The 20,998-nt window shown below is 38.5% G+C and overlaps 1 protein-coding gene across 1 annotated transcript in view; it reads right to left on the bottom strand.

Annotated features, from left to right (window-relative positions):
• Positions 1-20,998, bottom strand: part of TAF4B (TATA-box binding protein associated factor 4b) — a 109,386-nt gene that overhangs the window by 36,820 nt on the left and 51,568 nt on the right. The window contains exons 10-13 of the mRNA XM_004606031.3: positions 14,970-15,139; positions 12,788-12,918; positions 3,667-3,792; positions 1,270-1,326 (exon numbers count right to left, since the gene is read on the bottom strand). Of these exons, the coding sequence (XP_004606088.2) occupies positions 1,270-1,326; positions 3,667-3,792; positions 12,788-12,918; positions 14,970-15,139 (484 nt within the window). The remainder of the gene's footprint in view (positions 1-1,269; positions 1,327-3,666; positions 3,793-12,787; positions 12,919-14,969; positions 15,140-20,998) is intronic.

Here is a 20,998-nt window from a genome sequence, read left to right as displayed (position 1 = left end):
CATGTATTTACCTTCTCTATTTAATGAAAATACACCACACATTGATTGTAAAAATCTTACTGGATTTCCATTTGTTTTGCCTCAGCTCCTACATTAATCCAAACAATAAGGGCCTTTAAAACATTCATAAATAACCTGCTGCTCCTGGCACCTAAGGAACCGAGGGTGCAAGAATGTTAAGCAACAACAAATTTCATAGTTCAAGAGGCACAGTTAAGGGAAAAGGTTGCTCAGAAAATCATTCTTATTTAGCACAAAGATCCTTAAAAATTGCATGAAATCAGTCAAGTAACTATAGAAACCAATTTCTTCAGCTCCATATCACACGTCTCACACCTCAATTGTCTTTATTATCATCTGCTGTCAGATCCTTAATCAGAAATGTGAACAGGCTTGATGATTTATTCAGCAGGGAAAAGAATCTGTAGGTCAAGTGAAAAATTTCACTCACACCCACCCATACACACACCACATCTTCAACCCAAGGTACTTTCATTTCCTTCTGTTCTCAGCAGCTCTGAGGGCAACTCCAGTGAGATCCAATATTAAGGCTCAATTAAAATAAGCTCCAATTAGTGGAGCTTTTTTCTCTGGGGCTAGAAAAGTCAGGAAATGGATATTGGGAAATGTAAAAAGTCAGCTACTGAGAGGAGGCTGCAGACATAAATGAACTTATTTGTTGATTTCTACAGTTGCTATGCAGAGGCCTCTGGGAGTAAAAGCTTAACCAGTCTAAGCTATAAACTAAAACCCCTGCAGCTAAACATGAACTGTGTGAAACAAGGGCTCCATTCCAGAACAGAAAACTGCTGGGCCCAGAAAATTAAAAGCCAGAGGCGTTTTCCATTTAAAACTAAATCCCAGTACCGCCTCCCAGCCAAAGAATTATAAGCAGTATCAGATTTACAAAACGAACAATTACCCTGGAAAAATGTAGCCTATTGTACAGTCCCAGATGCTAAATCTCAAAAGTTTCTTTCTTTCTTTCTTTTTTTTAATCCCACATTATATTCCGTCAAGTATGCTGCAGTAGTTTACAAAGAGTCACTTCTAGACAGGCCTAAACCTTGAAAATAAAATTTAAAAAGAGAGCCCATAACTCATTGACCTCATTTGAAGTACTGCCCTTGCCTTCAGCAGTTCCTGTCCTTCCCCAAGGCTTCTGCAAATGGTATGCAACAGCAAAATAAACCCTGACCTAATTGCCAAGAGAGAGCTGCCAACCTTCCCTCAAACACAAAGACAAGCACGGTGACTTGAAAGTCCTACCTCTTTGGCTTTCTGCTTTAATCTCAGCTGTTCTGGATCTTCTTTATTAGAACGGCTCTATCAAAGGAAAAGAAAAATTTAATAGAAATTACTAGTATCTAAACACCACAGTTGCTCTTAAATATTTAATAAATGACAATTTTCTCCTGTGATTGAAAACCTTAGCTCCAGGGGAAAATGCCTCAATCCAGTCTGGTGCACTCCCTCCTACAGTGCCCCCCACACCCACCCCTCTCATCATCTGGGCTGGCTGCTGCAATTCTAGCCTGAAGGAAGCTTATACTACAAATGATGCTAACAATGTCAGTCAGGTCCAGTCAAGGCATGACGTTCTTGCTGAAACACTAAAACTTAAAAACAAATAGCATGGATCATGGAAAGGAAAAGAAGTATAATTGTTGGCTCAGATGAATTAAAACAATAAATATTGGCTTAATCTTCGGTGAAGATATTTTGGAAAAATATATTTCAGTAACTATTAAAATTAAGCACCCAGGCCAGAGAGATAGTACAACAGGCAGGTCACTTGCCTTGTATGTGGTCAATCAGGATTTAATCCCCTGAGCCCGACATGGTCCCAAGTGCCCCACCAGGAGTGATTCCTGAGCACAAAGCCAGGAGTAAGCCTTGAACTAACTGCTGAGTGAGCCCCACCCTCCCAAAGGCAATATGGTGCACAAATAATGTTCAATAAATGTTTACTGAGTGGTACCTTCCATATTAAAAGCTTAATATTCAAGAAAATGAGAAAATGAACTTTCTTATAGAATTGGTCTAAAAGGACAACCTTCACCATACATTGCTATAATGAAACATAATTAAGAATTATATTTCTGATATCATGAACATGTCTACTTGATATAGATTTTCCTTACCTTCTAATAAAGTTATCTTAACTTCTCATAAATCCTATATTTTCAAAAAAATATTATAATAGTAAACTAAAGGTAGCTAACAAAACTAAAAGTATATTTTCTATTTACTTACTTTACCTGACATTAATGGATAAACAATATTTTTGTTAAGAAAATATTTAGGGTACATTTAAGTATTTAAGAATACCTCCTAAGTGTCATAAATACTGATCTATATTTCTATCTAGCAATTTTTCCTTACTTTTGGTCCTAAACTACTAAAACAACTTCATTTCAACCCAAACCAAGACAAATTCTTTTGTTGTTTCATCAGGGGAAAATAACATGTGTATATATGATTTTTTAATAATAATGTGTGCATTCATGCAAGTAAAGGGTAATCTGATACCAATGAGAAGAGAATCCTGATTCCCTGTGAAAGTTAAGTCTAGTTCCTGTCCCCCTTGTTCCTTACCACAGTCAAATCAGGGGATGCCTAACTCCCAGGCCTGCTTTTACCAAATCTGTGTATGGTCTCGCCCTAACAGGAATATAATATGTCACTCACTCTAGCATATGAAAGCCTGATCCTGCACGCTCCCCTCTGTCTCTGCAAGTGCAGACCCTAATATAAGCTTAAAGCCTCGAACTGGAGCTCCACCTTTTAGGTGTGAACTTGCTTGGCCCACTAGGGTAACAAAGCATGTCCTTTCTCCACCTCCCTGAATGCTGCCTGGTTCCTAGGAAGGAATATATTTCATGTATGTACATAGATGTGCTTACACGTATATTGCATATATGTGTAAATGGGGGGAGAGGACATCGCTCAGGGCATACTCCTGGCTCTACAATCAGGGATCATTCTGGTGGAGATCAAAGGGTCATGAGACAGAACCTTGGTTGGCCACATACAAGCAATCTCCCTACCTACTATAATGTCTCTCTAGCCCCTACAAATGACCTTTCCAGCCACTTTTCACATTTATATCTCTCATCTTCAGCATGGCACCTACCAAATTATATCCTTATAAATACCTTGAAAATTTTACAAAACATTTACATGTGGATTGGTGATGGGTGATGGTAGTTATGCTGCAAGGCAAAAAGGAATTAAGAATAAAGATATAAAATCAAAATGTATATAAAATATTATGAATAGATGTTATGTCTTATTAAACTACATTAACTGACAACTTCTATACCATATAATCCGGCTAGAAAGATTCTATTAATAATTTCATTTTAAGAAATATTCGAGGAACTGGAGCGATAGCATAGTGGGTAGGGCGTTTGCCTTGCACGTGACCGACCCGGGTTCCATTCCCAGCATCCCATATGGTCCCCTGAGCACCGTCAGGGGTATAATTCCTGAGTGTAGTGCCAGGAGTGACCGCTGTGCATGGCTGGGTATGACGCAAAAATAAAAAAAGAAATATTTGAGAAATTCTCAAGACCTAATAAGACAAACTAGTCAACCAATGATAAAACCAATTTCATCCTCCTTTCCTGACTATGTTCACTTATAAATCACATAGGACCTTACCTTGGCTGCTTTAAGTAGCATTTCTCTTTCTTCTAAATCCTTTCTCTGCTTCTCCAATTGATCCAGCTTTTCAAGAAATTTTAGCTGTGACCTGGTATCACTTGACAGGATGTAATTTTCACTTGCCTGGGGGAGAAAATGAGTCTTATATGATCCTATGAAACACTTTCTGCATTAGTTATTATTATAAATCAGTTAAGGATATTAATACCAACATACTCAGGGAGATAGTGGGAGAAAAACCTTTCAATCATTCTTAAATTTGAGATGCTAACAAATCTTTAAAGATTACTGTCCATACAACTTTTATTACTAAAGTGCTACCCACTGTGAAATGACAAACGTTAAGATTGTAAACCCTATACTGAGGATTCTTTATGCTGTGATTTTGAGTAGAAAATTGCAGTAAAAAAGTACAAGGCGAGAATGCCCAAGAGCAAATGACTGGTTAAAGAAACTTTGGTACATCTACACAATGGAATACTATGCAGCTGTTAGGAAAGATTAAGTCATGAAATTTGCTTATAAGGGGATGGTCATGGAGAGTATCATGCTAAGTGAAATAAACAAGAAAGAGAGGGACAGCATCACTGTACTCATTTGTGGAGTATCACTGTATCACTGTCATCCCATTGTTCATCGATTTACTTGAGCGGACGCCAGTGATGTCTCCACTCGTCCTAGCCCTGAGATTTTAGCAGCCTCTCCTTATTCATCTTTCCAATGATTCGAGGCTCTTTCAGGGTTAGGGGAATGAGACCTATTATTGTTACTTTTTTGGGTATATCGAATAAGCCACAGGGAGCTTGCCCGGTTCTGCCGTGTGGAATATAAAATAACATAATATGAGACTGACACCTAAGGACAGTATACACAAGTGCCAGGAGTATTGCTCCATAGTTGGAAGCCTATCTCATCAGCTGGAAGAGAAGGCAGCTGGAATAGAGAAATGATCACTAAGTAAATGATGGTTGGAGAAATCATTTGGGATGGGAGATGTGTGCTGAAAGTAGAAAAAAGACCAAACACGACTGCCTCCCAGTATCTATATTGCAAACCATGATGCCAAAAAGTAGAGAGAGAGAGTATGGGGGAAACTGTCTCCCATAAAGGTGGGGGAGTGGCGGGGGGGGTATACTGGGGACATTGGTGGTGGAGAATGTGCATTGGTGGAGGAATGGGTGTTCGATCATTGTATGACTGAAACTCAAACATGAATGTTTTGTAAATGTATTTCATGGTGATTCAATTAAAAAAAAATTTTTTTTTTTAAAGTATAAAAGGATCTAGTTCTGTCCCACTATTTGGGAATTCTAGTTCACAAAATGAAATAAACTTATGCACTTTATTCTGTATTCACCTGCATCCCAACTTGTGGTACATTTTACTCCCTTCACTTTATGGAATTCTCTCCCCCATCTGCTCACATTTCTTCACTTTGGGGGGGGTTGGGAGGGGACATTGGTCAACAGCTGGTATTGTTTAGGGCACTTTGTATGGTTCTAGGACTGAAATATGGTGAGTCACATGCAAGGCTAGCACCTTCCCCATGTACTATCTTTTTGGCCCTTCTATTTCTTAAATAAAATTAAAAAGAAGTTAAATATATAACTTGTAAGGAAAAAGTTTGTCTTAATTGTGCCATGAAAGGTTAAAATTTACATTTCTTGATTTTTTTTTGAGTGTAAAACAATGAATGCTTCCTAATTTCATTATTTCACAGCTTTCTTTATCTGACATGACCAATCTCTCCTGACTCATACATGAGCGTAAGCAACAGTCATAGGGGGTGGCTTTTCCTATCATTATTAAAGACATTCTGTCATCTATTTATCTCAATAACTCAGACGTACAACTAAAATAAGGAGAACAAGACAGACCATATAATAGAAAAAGAAATGTTTTAAAAGATTCCATTCATGGGTATTGCTTTGCTTAGAAATCATGGATAGAAGAGCTAGAGGTAGTATATTTGCCTTGTATGCAGCCGACGCAGGTTTGATCCCGGGCATCCCGTATGGTTCCCCAAGCACTGCCAGGAGTAATTCTTGAGTACCAAACCAGGAGTAACCCCTGAGCACTGCTGGGTACGACTCAAAAAACAAAAGGAAAAGAAAATAAAAAAGAAACCATGGATACAGCACCATTCCCATCTTTGTTCTATCCCATGCTTATGGCTTATTCAATTAACTGGGTCTGAGAGATTTCATATGCTCAAAATTCTTAAAGTTTTATTATTGGCAGTTAACTAAGTCAAAAGAGTATTATATAATACAGAGAATAGGGATATATTAGTGTTACTTATTTTACTTCAAATTTAAGACAGAAGAATTTCAAATGTTTTTAAAGTAATGTAAGATAAAATATGGACTATATTACAGGACAACCAGAGAGATAAAAAACATAATAAAAAGTATGTTTTTTTTAATCTTTACCGATTAAAATTGTTTATCTTTACCGATTTTTATTTCAGACACTCTGGAGATGATTTACAGACAGGATTTAAGTGTAAAAGGTCAACTAACATAAGTTAAAATGAGACACAGAGTTTCAAAATTTTAGTTCAGTCTCATTCACTTGTTAAAAGTCCCTTCTTTCCTTCCCAATTGCCTCTGGCCTACCCTTCCAGAAATCAAATGACTGAGTGCATCCCTAATTCCTACAGAATTAACAGGACTATTTAAACTAGAACTCCCATTGTACCTTATTTCTTCTTTCTATAGAGATGACCTAATAAAAGTCTTCCCGTGCCAAAAGATTAGGATGATTTAACAAAAAAACTATAAGGATTCAGACCAAATAATAACATCACCAAATGAATCCCATGTAAGGAAACACTGAAACCCATTTCAATTGGAAAACATTAAAAGCTTTCTCCACAGCGAACTGGCATGAAGAAGACTTATCTACATGGGGAAAACACCTGGCAACAGGATCAAAAACTTTGTACCATATGTGTCACTTTCTATGGCTTTGCTTGAATGTTTACAGACTATGACTAGAGAATTTTATTTAAGCAGGAAAAAGATTATTAAAAGTAAATGGATGTGAAATGGAAAGCAATAGTGGAATTTTGGATTACATAAAGGTAGCTTGCTTTTGTGAAACTCAAGAAGTAAAAATTTCCCACACTGTAGAAAGAAAAATAAATTCTATCAAGAATGGCTAAAATAAGGCCACGGCTAAATATTGACACAAAAATAATTGCAATCAAATTCTACAAAATAAGTATGCTTTTGCACTAAATGCAAATATAAACAACTAATATTTCTGTTTTTAAAAGGATGGTTATAAAGCTATCTTTCTATATGATAATTTAGAGGATAGCATTAGCTACACTAAGGAATATTACAGAAAGTAGTGGAGGGGATATGACACTTGCCTTGCATACAGTCAACCTTAGATTGAGCCGTGGCACAATCTAATATATGATCTCCTGAGTACCACCAAGTGACCCAGAAATGGCCCCTGGATACGGCCAGATGTGACCCAATTATCATCCACCCTCTCCTTAAAAAACTAAAAAATAAAATAAGAGTGTTGGGAAAGGCAGGCGGGGGAAAGTTAAGCTGTTGCTGAAATTCCACGTGAGGTAAATATAACCCAATTTGCCTGAGGCAACTAAACCCTTGGAACACTTGCATTGATATTAACAGAATTCTGTATGAAGGCTGCACAAAAGGGAACCTGGATAGCAATCAACTGAAAGACTGCCTGTTACACTGAACTGTTTCTGTTGAGGAAAAAATCTGTATCACTGTATCACTGTCACTGTCATCCTGCTGCTCATCTATTTGCTCGAGCGGGTACCAGTAACGTCTCCATTGTGAGACTTGCTGCTACTATTTTTGGCATATTGAATATGCTATGAGTAGCTTGCCAAGCTCTGCCGTGCGGGTGAGATACTCTCGGTAGCTTGCTGGACTCTCCGAAAGGGGTGGAGGAATCGAACCCTGGTCGGCCTCCTGCAAGGCAAATGCCCTACCCCGCTGAGCTATCGCTCCAGCCCAGGATAAAATCTGACTCTGATAAATTAGAATATATTCATGTATCTCTGAAACAATACAATGTTTAAGATGGGAATGTGGGAGAGTATAGAACAATCATAATATTTTGTGGGGTAGGAAGATTTCGTTTTGGGGCCTCATCCAATGGTGCTCAGGGCTTATTCATAACTCTGTGTTCAGGGATCATTCTGGTGGGCTAAGGGGAGGGGACTATATGGGATGCCAGGGATTGAACCCAATCAGCCATGTGCAAGGCAACCACCCTACCCACTATACTAACTTTTCAGCCCCCAAATTATAAAATTCTTTAACTGCAAGAACTAAGGAGGATATTCATGCAATATAGGTTTATAGTATGAAAAAATAAAAAGCTCAATTAAATAACCTAATCTGAATAAAAAACATATAAATCTCAAAAGCAACTATAAGGAAATAAATAACAAAAATTAGACCAATTATAGAAATTAAGAAAATAATTCAAACACCAACAATAGAAATTAAGAAAACAGGGTGTATGGTGCCGCCAACAGGCCAACCTGTAACTTCGGGGTGAGTGCATCAGCAGGCTGATGGTGCCTTCAGGCTTCCTGACACTTCCAAACTGCCAGTGTGCCTTTGGCTGGACCCCAATAACCTGGGACCAAGTTTACCAAGAAATTAAATGGCCAAAAGTTAGGTATGTGGGAGCCATGCCCACAAACCACCTCCAGCTCAGCTATACAAGCTCATTTCTTGGCCTTATATCAGAGACCCATACATAAATCTCGGAAGAGATTAAAAGCCACAGTTAATCTCAGACCCACACATGACTGAACAGACGGGGGTAAATTGGAGGGGGGCAGGTTGGCCTGTGCCTGCCCAAGCAGAGCCCCCAGCAGCTGCTTGCTTTCACAATCCAAAATTGCCACCATACCCCTGGCTTGACTCCACTGTCTCAGGACGGACCTCACCAAAATATAATCTATTGAAAATTCAGGTATGCGGGTTTTGTGACTGGAATCTCCAGGATTCCACGAAGTTGGGGTGGGCTACCTGCACCTACCTCCCAATACACATGGAATCACTGGCAGTCACCCCCATGAACCAACTCCAGCACCTCCCTGTAAACTCTATTACTGGCCTTCCTTCAGAAACCCATAAGAAATCTTGAAAGAGATCAAAAGCCAAAGACACAGGAGCGAGTCCCGGGAGAAACCACAGAGCCAGAGATCTCTCTAGGCCCCACAACGGTCAATTTCATCATTTCACCAGGGCACCCCAGATGGAGCAGGTGCAGTCTTCCCACCTACTCCAGATGGAATCCCAGTGACCAAAAGCTTCCATAAGCAAGGCCCAGGTATGTGGATTCCAGGACTAAATCTCCATGCTACACAGTGGCAGAGGTACTGGGCTGTCTCTCCCTGGCACCCCGACCACTTGTTGGCCTGGATGTTACCCCCACAATGTGCCTCTGAGTGCCATCTTAGCGTACCAATAGCCCTAGTCCAGAGATGACAACTGAATTCCAAAATGGATTAGTACCCTACAGAAATGTCTCTGCAATCCAACTATCTACAATGTAGGATTCCAGAAGCATGCGGCCGTAGCACCCACGATATTCGAAATGAGCAAGCAACAATAAATGATCTAGCATCTGCCCCTGGCAGGCAGGCTTGAATGGTGGTTCTTATAAGAAGTATAGTAAGTTAAGAGTACAGTCATAGGACAAACTCTGTCATGACCAAGAAGCAACTGAATAAGAACCCTTTTGGGGTTAGGAAAGACTAACTTGGCCTGAGGACTGTAGTCTGGGATATATTGCCAACGTCCCCAGGAAGAGGATAACCTCAAAGCTTAACATATCTCTTACTGTGTTCATACAAAATGATTAGAAATAATTGTATGAAGTAAATTTACTATGATTCGTTAAATGGATTACTAGCTGAGGAAAGACGAAAGCAATACACTCTAGATGGTATCCTGGTCTTGAGTAGATCTCCTAGTAATCTGGAGTGCTGAATCTCCAAATGAGATTTTGTATTTGAATTAATCTCTAAAACCTCCCCTGAAGGAGTAGCTTTACATTTGTTTGTTATTATGACAATGATTAACCCCACCTATGAGTAACCCCCACCCTTCATGGTTTCTATGTAACTATGCTGTAAGGAGGAAGAGAGGAAGAAGATATTATTATGCTGCAAGAGAAGAGGTCAAACTATGCTGGGGAGAAAGGAGGATAAATTATTATGCTCTATGAGGAGAGATCAAACTACATTGGGGAAGAGAGAAATAAACTGACTACCAACCAGTTTGGGGCCTTGTTCCTCCATTCCCTGTTCCCTCATCCTTCAATTGTCCATCGCCATGGGCAGGCCAGGGGAATGGTTCTCAGCCACTGAATGCTTTCCACGGGCCCACACTTCTTTGAAACTCATAGTGTGTGGTGTTTTTTTTTTTTTTTTAAACTGAATCTCCAGGAGATCATCATCATCCCATTGACCGTCGAATTTTTTGAGCGGTCTCAGTAAAATCCATTCATCCTAGCCCTGAGATTTTAGAAGCCTTTCTTTACACATCCTTTCCAATGGTGCTGCATTGTAGGCTATCTCAGGATCAAGGGAATGAGATCCATCATTGTTACTGGTTTTGGCATATGATTACGCCATGGGGAGTTTTTGAGGCTCTCCCATGTAAGCAGGAAACTCTCAGTTTTCCCAGAGCTCTCCAGGTTCTCCCAGAGGGAGAACTAGGCTAAAAGATACCACCATGAGATACTCAGTTATAAAGATTCATCTTAAATATTATATTAGCCTACATTTAAAATAATAAATTCATACAAATTATCTTCTCTGATGGTAATACAATTATTTGAAATCAATAGAAGGAAAACTAGAAAATGAATCTTAAAACTTTAGCAATCTGGGGGCTGGAGCAATAGCACAGCAGGTAGGCATTTGCCTTGCTTGTGACAAACCCGGGTTCGATTCCCAGCATCCCAATTACCCCTGAGCACCGCCAGGGGTAATTCCTGAGTGCAGAGCCAGGAGTAACCCCTGTGCATCTCCAGGTGTGACCCAAAAAGAAAAAAACCAAACAAACAAAAACCAAACAAACAAACAAACAAAAAAACAAGCAATGTGTCAGAGTATGTTTGATATATGGAAGGCCTATGTTCAATCCTGGCTCCACCTAGATCCCATCATTGCTAGGCACAATCCCCAAATAAAAAGACTGTAGTAATCCCTGAGCACCTTAAAAGTAATGAATAAGTTAGGGGCCTTAGTGATAGTACAGTGGGTAAAGCACTTGCCTTGCATGAGTATGCCTGGCTTCGATCCAATATGCCAAACGGAACTCTGAGCACTGCCAGTAGTGATTCCTGAGTACAGAGCCAGGTGTAACTCCTGAGTATTGCCAAGTGTGCAAGGCAAATGCCCTACCCGATGTACTATCACTATAGCCCTTTTTCCTCCCCTTTTCTTTGCCACATCTGGCAGTGCTTAGGGCTTACTCCTGTCTCTACAGTCAGGGATCAGCTGGCAGGGCTTGGTGGAACATATGGGTTGGTTTGGATCAAATTGGGTGGCTGCATGCAATACAAATGTCCTACCTGCTGCCTTGTGGGTAGACATTTCAGAGTACATTAGAATAGTGACCTAGAAATATTAGAATATAGCCCCAGATATTTCAAAGTATACTAGAAAATAGAGTTGAGTGAGAACAAAACCACAACATACTATGAAACTATTATAATGCAGCAAAGGCAGTATACAAAAAGAAAATTTATAGCAATAAACACCTACATTAAAAAAAGTTTACAGGGCTGGATCAGTGGGTACAGTGGGTAGGGTGCTTGCCTTGCACATGGCCAACGCAGGATTGATTTCCAGCATCCCATATGGTCTCCCGAGCACCGTCAGGAATAATTTCTGAGTGTAGAGCCAAGAGTAACCCCTGAGCATTGCTAGGTGTGGCCCAAAAAGCAAAAATAATAAAATAAAATAAAAAATAAAAAAAAAGAACTTGGAAGCTTCCAAACCAGTAAACTATTTTATACTTAAAGGAAATAAAGTCAGAATGAAAGTAAGATAACTACTGCTGACCTTACAGAAATAAAAAGGATTGTAAATGAATATCATGAATAACTATATATAAAATTTGATGACCAAGAAAAAAAATGAAAATAATTCAAGAAAACTCTTTTCTGTTATGAACTATACCTGGTAGTTCTCAAGGCTTACTACCGGCTCTGTGCTCAGGGATCACTCCTGGAGGAGATCAGGGAACCATATGGGGTGCCAAGGATTGAACTTGGGGCACTTACCTACTGTACAATCTCTCCGGACTCTAGTTCAGGAAATTCTTACAAAGAATTTTTAAAATAAAACTTCAGAACTTTTATGAAGTAAAAAGAAGAGAAAACATTGATTTTTTTTTTTTAGGAAACTTACCAGTGCCACGAGAATAGGCATTTCCCTTGATTTCATCTAATGTATGGTTAGAACATCTAACCAACATAACCAGTTAATAATAACTGTTATTCCTGCACACTCCCCACAATATTAAATGCAATTTTGTATAAAATCTAGCTATCAACAAATTTTGATACTGAGAAGAAAACATCTTTTTAAAAATCCCTCATTAAACAATAAATTAATAACTCTGCTCCAAAACCACAATTCATATAAATGAAAGGCTTTCATTTTGGTGATGGCAAGTGATTTGGGCCAAAGTAACTAGGAACAAAAATAGCAATTATTGAATTAAATTTTTCAGTAAGAGCAGTCAATATATATAATAAATGGTACAAGGCATTCACTGTAATCAATTTTTAAAAAGGATAGGAATCCTAGAGGACAGATCACTGTGGAGAACACAATCTGAAAATATTTCATTCTAACACCCTCCTCTTCACAATCAAAAGCTTTTATAGAAGAATAGATGTATGTTTCAAAATATACTGACACTGAAGCTTTGAGTAACATTTTAAACTATTAGAAATTAATATAAATTGCAAGTCTCCACCATTTCTATTATGTACATACTTAGAATATGAAGCCATGGATCCCTAAAAAACAACTACCTTAAATTTCACAGAGATGAGACAAATGTATTTCTTTTATGATTTACTTTACCTTGTATGTTGTCATCCGATGCTGAGCAATTGCAGTCAGTTTTTCTAGAAGGCCTCGTAATCGCTCCTGTGTTGCATGGGAAATCAAGTTCACAGCATCAGAGTTAAGTTCCGTAATGTCATGCTTTTTACCTGTGGAAGCAGAGAAAATCCATTACGTGTTTTAGTAGTGGCTGATAATTGAAATAATTAGCACAGCAGGTATTCTGTTCCCCCTGGAAGTCATACCCATTATGAATAAAGGTTTGGAGATTATGATTTTCCTGGGAAAGTCACAACTTCAAAGATCTTAGACATTACATTAATAAAACCTAGCCTGAAGCTTCAGAAAATATAGACATTGTTTCATTTAGCCCCTAGAATCATTCTCTTTGCAAGGTCATTTATAGGACAAAGTTAATAAGAACACAAATCAAGTCTAGTGTTCAGGGAAGAAAATGGTAACTGCAGAAATTAGTGCCTTATTCTGTTAATTTTAGTAATTAAAAAAATAGAAAATTACATTTTGCCCTGTTTGACACTGTTAGCAACTTATGACATTTATTTCAATGAATTCAGATTGTGAGTCACTGCTAATGCCTTGTGTACAAGACACAACTACACTATTTATCTATTACAAATCAATGCTTATTTTACACTAACTCATGTTCTAATAAACTCACCTAATAATTTAAAGTTGAAATGGGCTCAGAGCCTCATTATTTCACCCTTCCATTTTAATAACTTCTCTTTCCCTATAATCTCCTTCCACACACAAAGCAAACTTTTCTTCCTTATCAATATAAGGAAGAAAGTTTCAAGAAGACAACATAAAACACATACCCAAAGACAGCATTTATTTATAAATCAATTTTCACATTATTATATCATAATTCACCACCACAGAGAAAATACCTAAATTAACAGAGACCTACATCTAAAAATAAAGGCAAAAAAAGGGAACAAAAATTAAAGGCAATTAGAAAGTCTAATTTGAATGTGCTTCTAATTGGTATCACTGTATTTATTTTCAACATGTGCATTTCTCACAGCAATTTTTTTAAATATAGGACTTTGAGATCAATCAGAAACATACTTATGGCCAGAGAAATAATACAGAGTTTAAGGCACTTCCCTTTTAGGTGAATCACTAGTTTGAATCTGTGACACCACATATTGTCCCCCAAATACAGCCAGGGGTCACACTCCTGAGTACTGAGTCAGGAATAACCCTTAAGCACCTCTGGGTATGGTGTAAAAACCACCCACCTCCACCAATGAAAAAAAAAAAAACATACTAATATATTCAAAGGGTAAAATGAGTATAACAAAAATTATCTTTAATTGAAAGTCAACTGGGGGTGAAACTGGGGAAACTGGTATGAGAAATATACACTGGTGGAGGGATGGATGTTGGAACACTGTCTGACTGAAACCTAATCATGAACAGCTTTGTAAGGGTCTATCTCACAGTGCTTCAATAATAAAATCTTAAAAAAATAAATAAGCTCAAAATTTTTGGCGAGGGAGTGGGGAGGAGATGGAAATACCTGGTGGTGCTCAGGAATCACACCTAGTCCTATACTCAGGGGTGATGCCAAGCAGTGCTCAGGGGGAACATACATGGTGCCAGATTCAATTAGGGTTGCAGTCATAGTCACGAGGTAGGCAACTGCCTATACCTTTGTATATCTCTTTGAACGAGTTTTTAAATTTACAAACTCTCCAGGGATTAGTGATCAAATAGTCTAATAATAGTCACTAATAATCACTTAAAGCATTACCTAACAAAGTACTAAAAACATATTTCCAATTTAAAATAAATACCCTTTCAATATAATTCAATATAATTGATTAAAAAGATCTAATGAGGGGCCGGAGCGATAGCACAGTGGGTAGGGTGTTCGCCTTGCACGCAGCCGACCCGGGTTCAATCCCCGGCATCCCATATGGTCCCCCAAGCATCGCCAGAAGTAATTCCTGAGTGCAAAGCCAGGAGTAACCCCTGAGCATCGCTGGGTGTGACCCAAAAAGCAAAAAAAAAAAAAAGATCTAATGAATGTTTATTATGTGATTTTACACAAAACTTGTCATAATTTAATCTAGGATTTTAGTTTAAAAAGGGTGGGGGAATGAAAGATAGTATAGCAAGTAGGGCACTTTTCTTGCATATGGCCAACCATGGTTCAATCCTTGGCACTTACCAATATCTAAAATTCTCTTTTGTAGAGCTCCAATGAAAAGAAATGGTTCATCTTTACATGACTGAACAAGTCTGCCAACCAATTCAGAGTTTGTTGCTAAGATGCAGGAATTTTCTTCATTGAGGTTTACACCTGCCATAGAAGTCACATCATTGATGTCATCTTCATCTCTAAAGAAAAAAAGAGGTCTTAGCTTTTTTGGTGTTGGTGGTAGTGGTATATGTGAATGATTTAAAACAGTGAAGAGTTATGATCTCTTATAACCAAAGACATTTCACTCAATTAATCTAAGCTAAAGGAAAAAACTGAAGAATGACTTTTTTCCTTGTAACTTTTTAGATTAATTGGTGTCTATAATTATTGTACATTCAGTATCTAAAAGAGAAATCAAAAGTAACTTTGTCTTCTGTTCATTATCTCTCCATTGTAGATTAGTAAGTGAGATTTAACAAGCATTGCTTGGAAATCACATTAAATTATCCACAAATCCTCTGCAATGAAAATCAAAGAAATGGAAACAAACTTCTTATTTTCATCCAAAATTATAAAAAGTGCCTCAGATTTCCTATAAGGTCCAGACCAACAGAAAGTCACCTGAAAAGAAATTTCCGAAACTAGCTATACTAAAACTAAGTAGTTAAAACTACCCTTCCCCCACACTGCTTCAGAATTGAGTGCCCCATTTGTACCAATTGAATTTATTAAACATCATGGAGCAAGTGGATGCAAAGAGCTTAAATAAACATATCAAACTCAAAAGCAATAGTACAGTGGGTATGACATTTGCCTTGCATGCAGCCAACCTAGGTTCTATTCCCAGCATCCCATATGGCCCCTTGTGCCCCACCAGGAAGTAAACCCTGTGCACAGCTCAGCGTAACCCAAAAAGCAAATAAATAAATAAATAAAATGAAATAAAATAAAGTGTGACCATGACAGAAAACTATAAACATTAAAAAAATAAAAGACAAATTCTAAAATATTTTACATTTAATATTAATATCATAATTTTTCATGTTTGGACCACCCTCAGCCATGTTCAGGAGCAACTCCTACCTTAACACTCAGGAACCATTTATCAGGAACCAGCCCTAGCAAGGCATAAGGAAATAAATTGTGTCAGGGATCAAACCCAAGTCAGCCACGAGCAAGGCAAGTAAGGGCCTTACCCGCTTGCTGTACTATCACTTCGGCTCTTAGGAGTATTTTACAAGGTCTGGGGCCAGAGAAATAGTACAGCAGGTAAGGCGTTTACCCTGCATTTCACTGACCTGGATTCAATCCCCAGTATCCTATATGGCCCCCAGAGCATTGCAGGAGTGATTCCTGAGCTAACAGTAACTGAGCACTGCTGAATGTGGCCCAAAAACCCAAGGACGAAACATTTGACTGAGATTTTTAAAAAGACAAATATCAAGAGAATGAAAACACAAGACACAAATTGGAAGAACTTATTTGCACAACACACACCTGATAAAGGATTTTTACTTAAAATATGCAGCAATATATTAAAACAGTAATAAAACCCAATTAAGAAAATGGGCCGACAATCTAATAGACATCACCAAAAAATACTTATGATCAAAAAAAGCACAGGGAAAAAAGTGTTCCACAGCTTATATTATTAGGAATATGCAAATACTATGAGGTCACTACAAAATTATTAGAATAATGTTCAAATCCTGAACACTAACAATAAATGTTGTTGAGGATGTATGACAATGAAATTTCATTCATTGCTAGTGGAAATGAAAAGTGATATAACCACTTATAGACAGTCTGGTAAATTCTTACAAAATTAAATATACTCTTACAATGAAATCCAGCAATCACACTTCTTGGTATTTACCCAAAGGTGCTAAAAAGTTATGGAATTTCTCATACAAAATTATGCATTACAATTTCTCATGCAAGTTTATACTTTACCCCTGACCTACACCCCCAACAAAGAAGCCAGTTTTAAAAATATACACATTGATGAATTCCACTATAGAATATTCTGGAAAAGGCTACACTATGAAAAAAAACAACAAACTACAAACAGTGGTAGACAGATGTTACTGAAGAAGGAGAAATGAAAAGGCAGAACATGGAGAATTTTATTAGAGTGAAATTACTCTACACTATAGGACAATACTAAAATGTTGGATTTGTCAAAATTCACAGAATATATAAAATCAACAGTGAAATGCAATGTAAACTATGAACTGTAAGTGCTAATCTTTAAAAAGTTGTGGGATGCTGATAATAGGAGAGGCTATGTATCTATGTGAACAGAAGGAATTCTTATACCTTCAGAACAATTTTGTTGTGAATCTAAAAACAGTGTTAATAAAGTCAACAACAAAAAAAGATGAAGTATACATTAGTGAAAAATCAGTTCACTCTAAAAGAGAATCCTAAGCATTTATACATTCTTAAACATCTTTGTATTCTGGGTTTTAATTCTGCCATGTCTAGCAGCGCTTGAAGGTGGGAGGGAGGGAACCATGTGATGCCAGGAAATAAACCATGGACTCTGGCATGCAAAAAGTGGTGTCCAGTTCTTTAAAATAGCTGTCCAGCCCATTAATTATCTTTGGAACTCAAAATTTTGCTCCACTGAAAAAGAATATATTTGATTATATTATATGCCTTCTAAGGTCCCTGTGAATTGCTTAAAAAATTAGGGGTCTTTTATCTGATATAGAACAATGGCAAAACATACTGTAAAGTATGGGACGTTGGGACAATAGGATATGAAAAAATGCAAAAGTACTTTGTATCAAAAAAGAGAACACATATCTAGATACTTAAATAGGCATGATACATCTCTGCAAAGAAAAATTATATTTATCTCTGCGAAGATACATGAGAATTTTTTTTACTCCCACTTTTTGCAGTGTAAAGGACTGAACTTAAGTGGTCATACTTGGGGGACCATGTGGTGCCCGGAATTAAACCCAGGCCTCCCTCATGCAAAACACACATTCACACTCATTAGCCATTTCTCTGGTTCACATTCTTGTACAATCTCCTGTAAGTAGCACAATCTTTTAAATGTTGTGCTATTATGCATAACTAAATTAAAATAGTGATACCTAAAAATTAATAAAAACTGGGGGTATGGTGTCGCCAGTAGGTCAACCTGTATCTGCGGGGCAAGTGCATCTGCAGCCTGATAGTGCCAGTGCCTTCAGACTTCCAGATACCCCAAAATTGCTGCTGTGCCTTTGGCCAGACCCCAACAACTTCGGGAAGTTTACCAGGAAATTAAACAGCAAAAAGTTAGGTATGTGGGAGCCACACCCACAAACCACCTTCGCTCAGCTATATAAGTTCACTTATTTTATTTCAGAGTTCCATAAATCTCGAAAAAAGATCCAAGCCTGTTCCAGATCGGGACTGGGCCTCCTCCCCCCAGGTCCCCAGTTTTCCAGAAGCTTGGCAGTCACCCTGATGAACTGCCCCAAGCACCATGTAATCTCATCAACGGCCAAGACCTAGAGACTATAAACTAAAGTTCCCAGAAGAGAACGACACAAAATTTCTGGGACATTTTATTCTATATCTGACAAGTAATACAAAACAAATCGTCTACCATTGCCTTTTTGGCAGGTTTGAATGGTGAAATTTGTGTTAAAATATCGAGTCTAACCAAAGTAGAGAGAGAATATGGGGGAAATTATCTGCCACATAGGCAGGGGAAGGGTTGGAACGAGGGGGGTGGGGGAGTACTGGGGATTTTGGTGGTGGAGAATGTGCACTAGTGGAGGGATGGGTATTTGATGACTGTATGACTGAGGCTCAAACATGAAAGCTTTGTAACTGTATCTCACGGTGAATGAAAAAAAAAGGGGGTGGGGGAAATAATAATAAAATAAAATTAACATTTTGAATAAAAATAGAAAAAGTAGGGGCTGGAGTGATAGCACAGCGGGTAGGGCGTTTGCCTTGCACGCGGCCAACCCGGGTTCGAATCCCAGCATCCCATATGGTCCCCTGAGCACCGCCAGGGGTAATTCCTGAGTGCAGAGCCAGGAGTAACCCCTGTGCATCTCCAGGTGTGACCCAAAAAGCAAAAAAAAAAAAAAAAAAAATAGAAAAAGTAATGTGGAGTTCATGCCCAATTCAATCAGTTTAATCAATGACTGAATAAATAGTACTCCTACATTATAAAAAAATTAATAAAAAACATTGAGAGAAAACCCCTAAAAACTAAGAGTTAGATATAATCATATATTTCTCTTAAAATCATAATTTTAAAGTAATAGGACACCTGATGTTTACACATATGCACACAAATGGAATGTTTACAGTCTCAGATATATTATACGTACATAGGCCCTGTGAATTTCAATGCTGTTGACATGTACACAAACCCTATTTATCTCAAACACAGTCAGAAAAGACCTGTACAAGGTCTAATAACTAGCAGAGTACCAACATAGACTTCATGAATGAAGAGATAATTCCAAGATTTTTAGAATCTTCTTGCAGCCTTTCTCTGAAAATAAGCATGAACTGCTGGATAAAATTTGTTCTTGCCACCCTTCCCCCCTCCTATTTGGCCCCTAGCTGAATACAGCTCCCTCTAGTAGAACTGCCAGTTGCTATGGTTACTGAGGGTAGCTGGAGTAGAGAAAGACACACACACACACACACACACACACACACACACACACAGAGGAAGAGGAAAGGTGCCAAATTAGCATCCAAGACAATTAAGACTTCCTCCAAGAAAAGAGGCCTGAACCAGGGAAATGGCTAATGGGTGTGAATGCGTGTTTTGCATGAGGGAGGCCTGGGTTTAATTCCGGGCACAACATGGTCCCCCAAGTATGACCAGGAGCAACCCCTGAGCACTGCACAGACAACAGCCCCAATAGCCACTCGCTGTGCAAAGACAACATTCTTTTAGCCGTATTAACAATAAGACTAAGGTAGGATAAGGCAGTGATAAAGGCCTGGATGTGGAATCATATTGGTGATTGTGATTTGCTATTATTTTTCATCCTTTTTTAATAACATCATTCTCAGTGGTGCTGAGGGGAGGTCAGGCTCACTTCCAGAGATGCTCTGTTGATGGTGTAGACCTGACAGTTTGTGGTGCCAGATCAAACTCAGAACCTTTTTTTTAATTTTTTTTTTTTTTTTGGTTTTTGGGTCACAGCCGGCGATGCACAGGGGTTACTCCTGGCTCATGCACTCAGGAATTACTCCTGGCAGTGCTCAGGAAACCATATGGCCATATGGGATGCTGGGAATTGAACCTGGGTCGGCCGTGTGCAAGGCAAACGCCCTACCCGCTGTGCTATTGATCCAGCCCCAAACTCAAAACCTTTTGTATGTGCCCGCCGCACCCCCAGAAGCCCTTGTTCTAATTTTAAAACAGGATAAAGTGAGAATCTTTGAACCACTTTTCAAATCTTCTGTTTTAGTAAAATGTCTTTTGATAAAGACATTGTAAAACAGTCCTCTTAATGTATCACTGTCACTGTCATCCCGTTGCTCATTGATTTGTTCGAGCGGGCACCAGTAACGTCTCTCATTGAGAGACTTGTTGTTACTGTTTTTGGCATATCCAATATGCACGGGTAGCTTGCCAGGCTCTGCCGTGCGGGCGAGATACTCTCGGTAGCTTGCCAGGCTCTCCGAGAGGGACGTAGTAATCGAACTTGGGTCGGCTGCGTGAAAGGCGAACGCCCAACTGCTCGCTGTGCCATCGCTCCAGCCCCTTAATGATATACAAAAAGAAAATTTAGTAGAAAAAGGCTTCCAACTTAAGAATCTATGAGATATTATAGAGTACTCTGAAAAAATTAGAAAACTTACACAACTATAATTAATGTCATGCATTTTGGGGTTTCTAAAATGATAATCTTCTGAAATATATTCCTTCTGTTCAAAAGACATTCATGCTCCCAAGAACTCAACATAATATTTAAGATTTCTCAGTTTATGACCTTAGTGATAGGACAGCGGTAGGGTGCTCACCTTACACGCAGCTAACCCATGTTCGATTCCTCCGCCCCTCTTGGAGAGCCTAG

This window comes from Sorex araneus, chromosome 2 (assembly GCF_027595985.1).
Source record: "Sorex araneus isolate mSorAra2 chromosome 2, mSorAra2.pri, whole genome shotgun sequence".
In the NCBI taxonomy this organism is placed as follows: Eukaryota; Metazoa; Chordata; class Mammalia; order Eulipotyphla; family Soricidae; genus Sorex; species Sorex araneus.
This window is presented reverse-complemented; position numbering and strand designations above follow the sequence as displayed.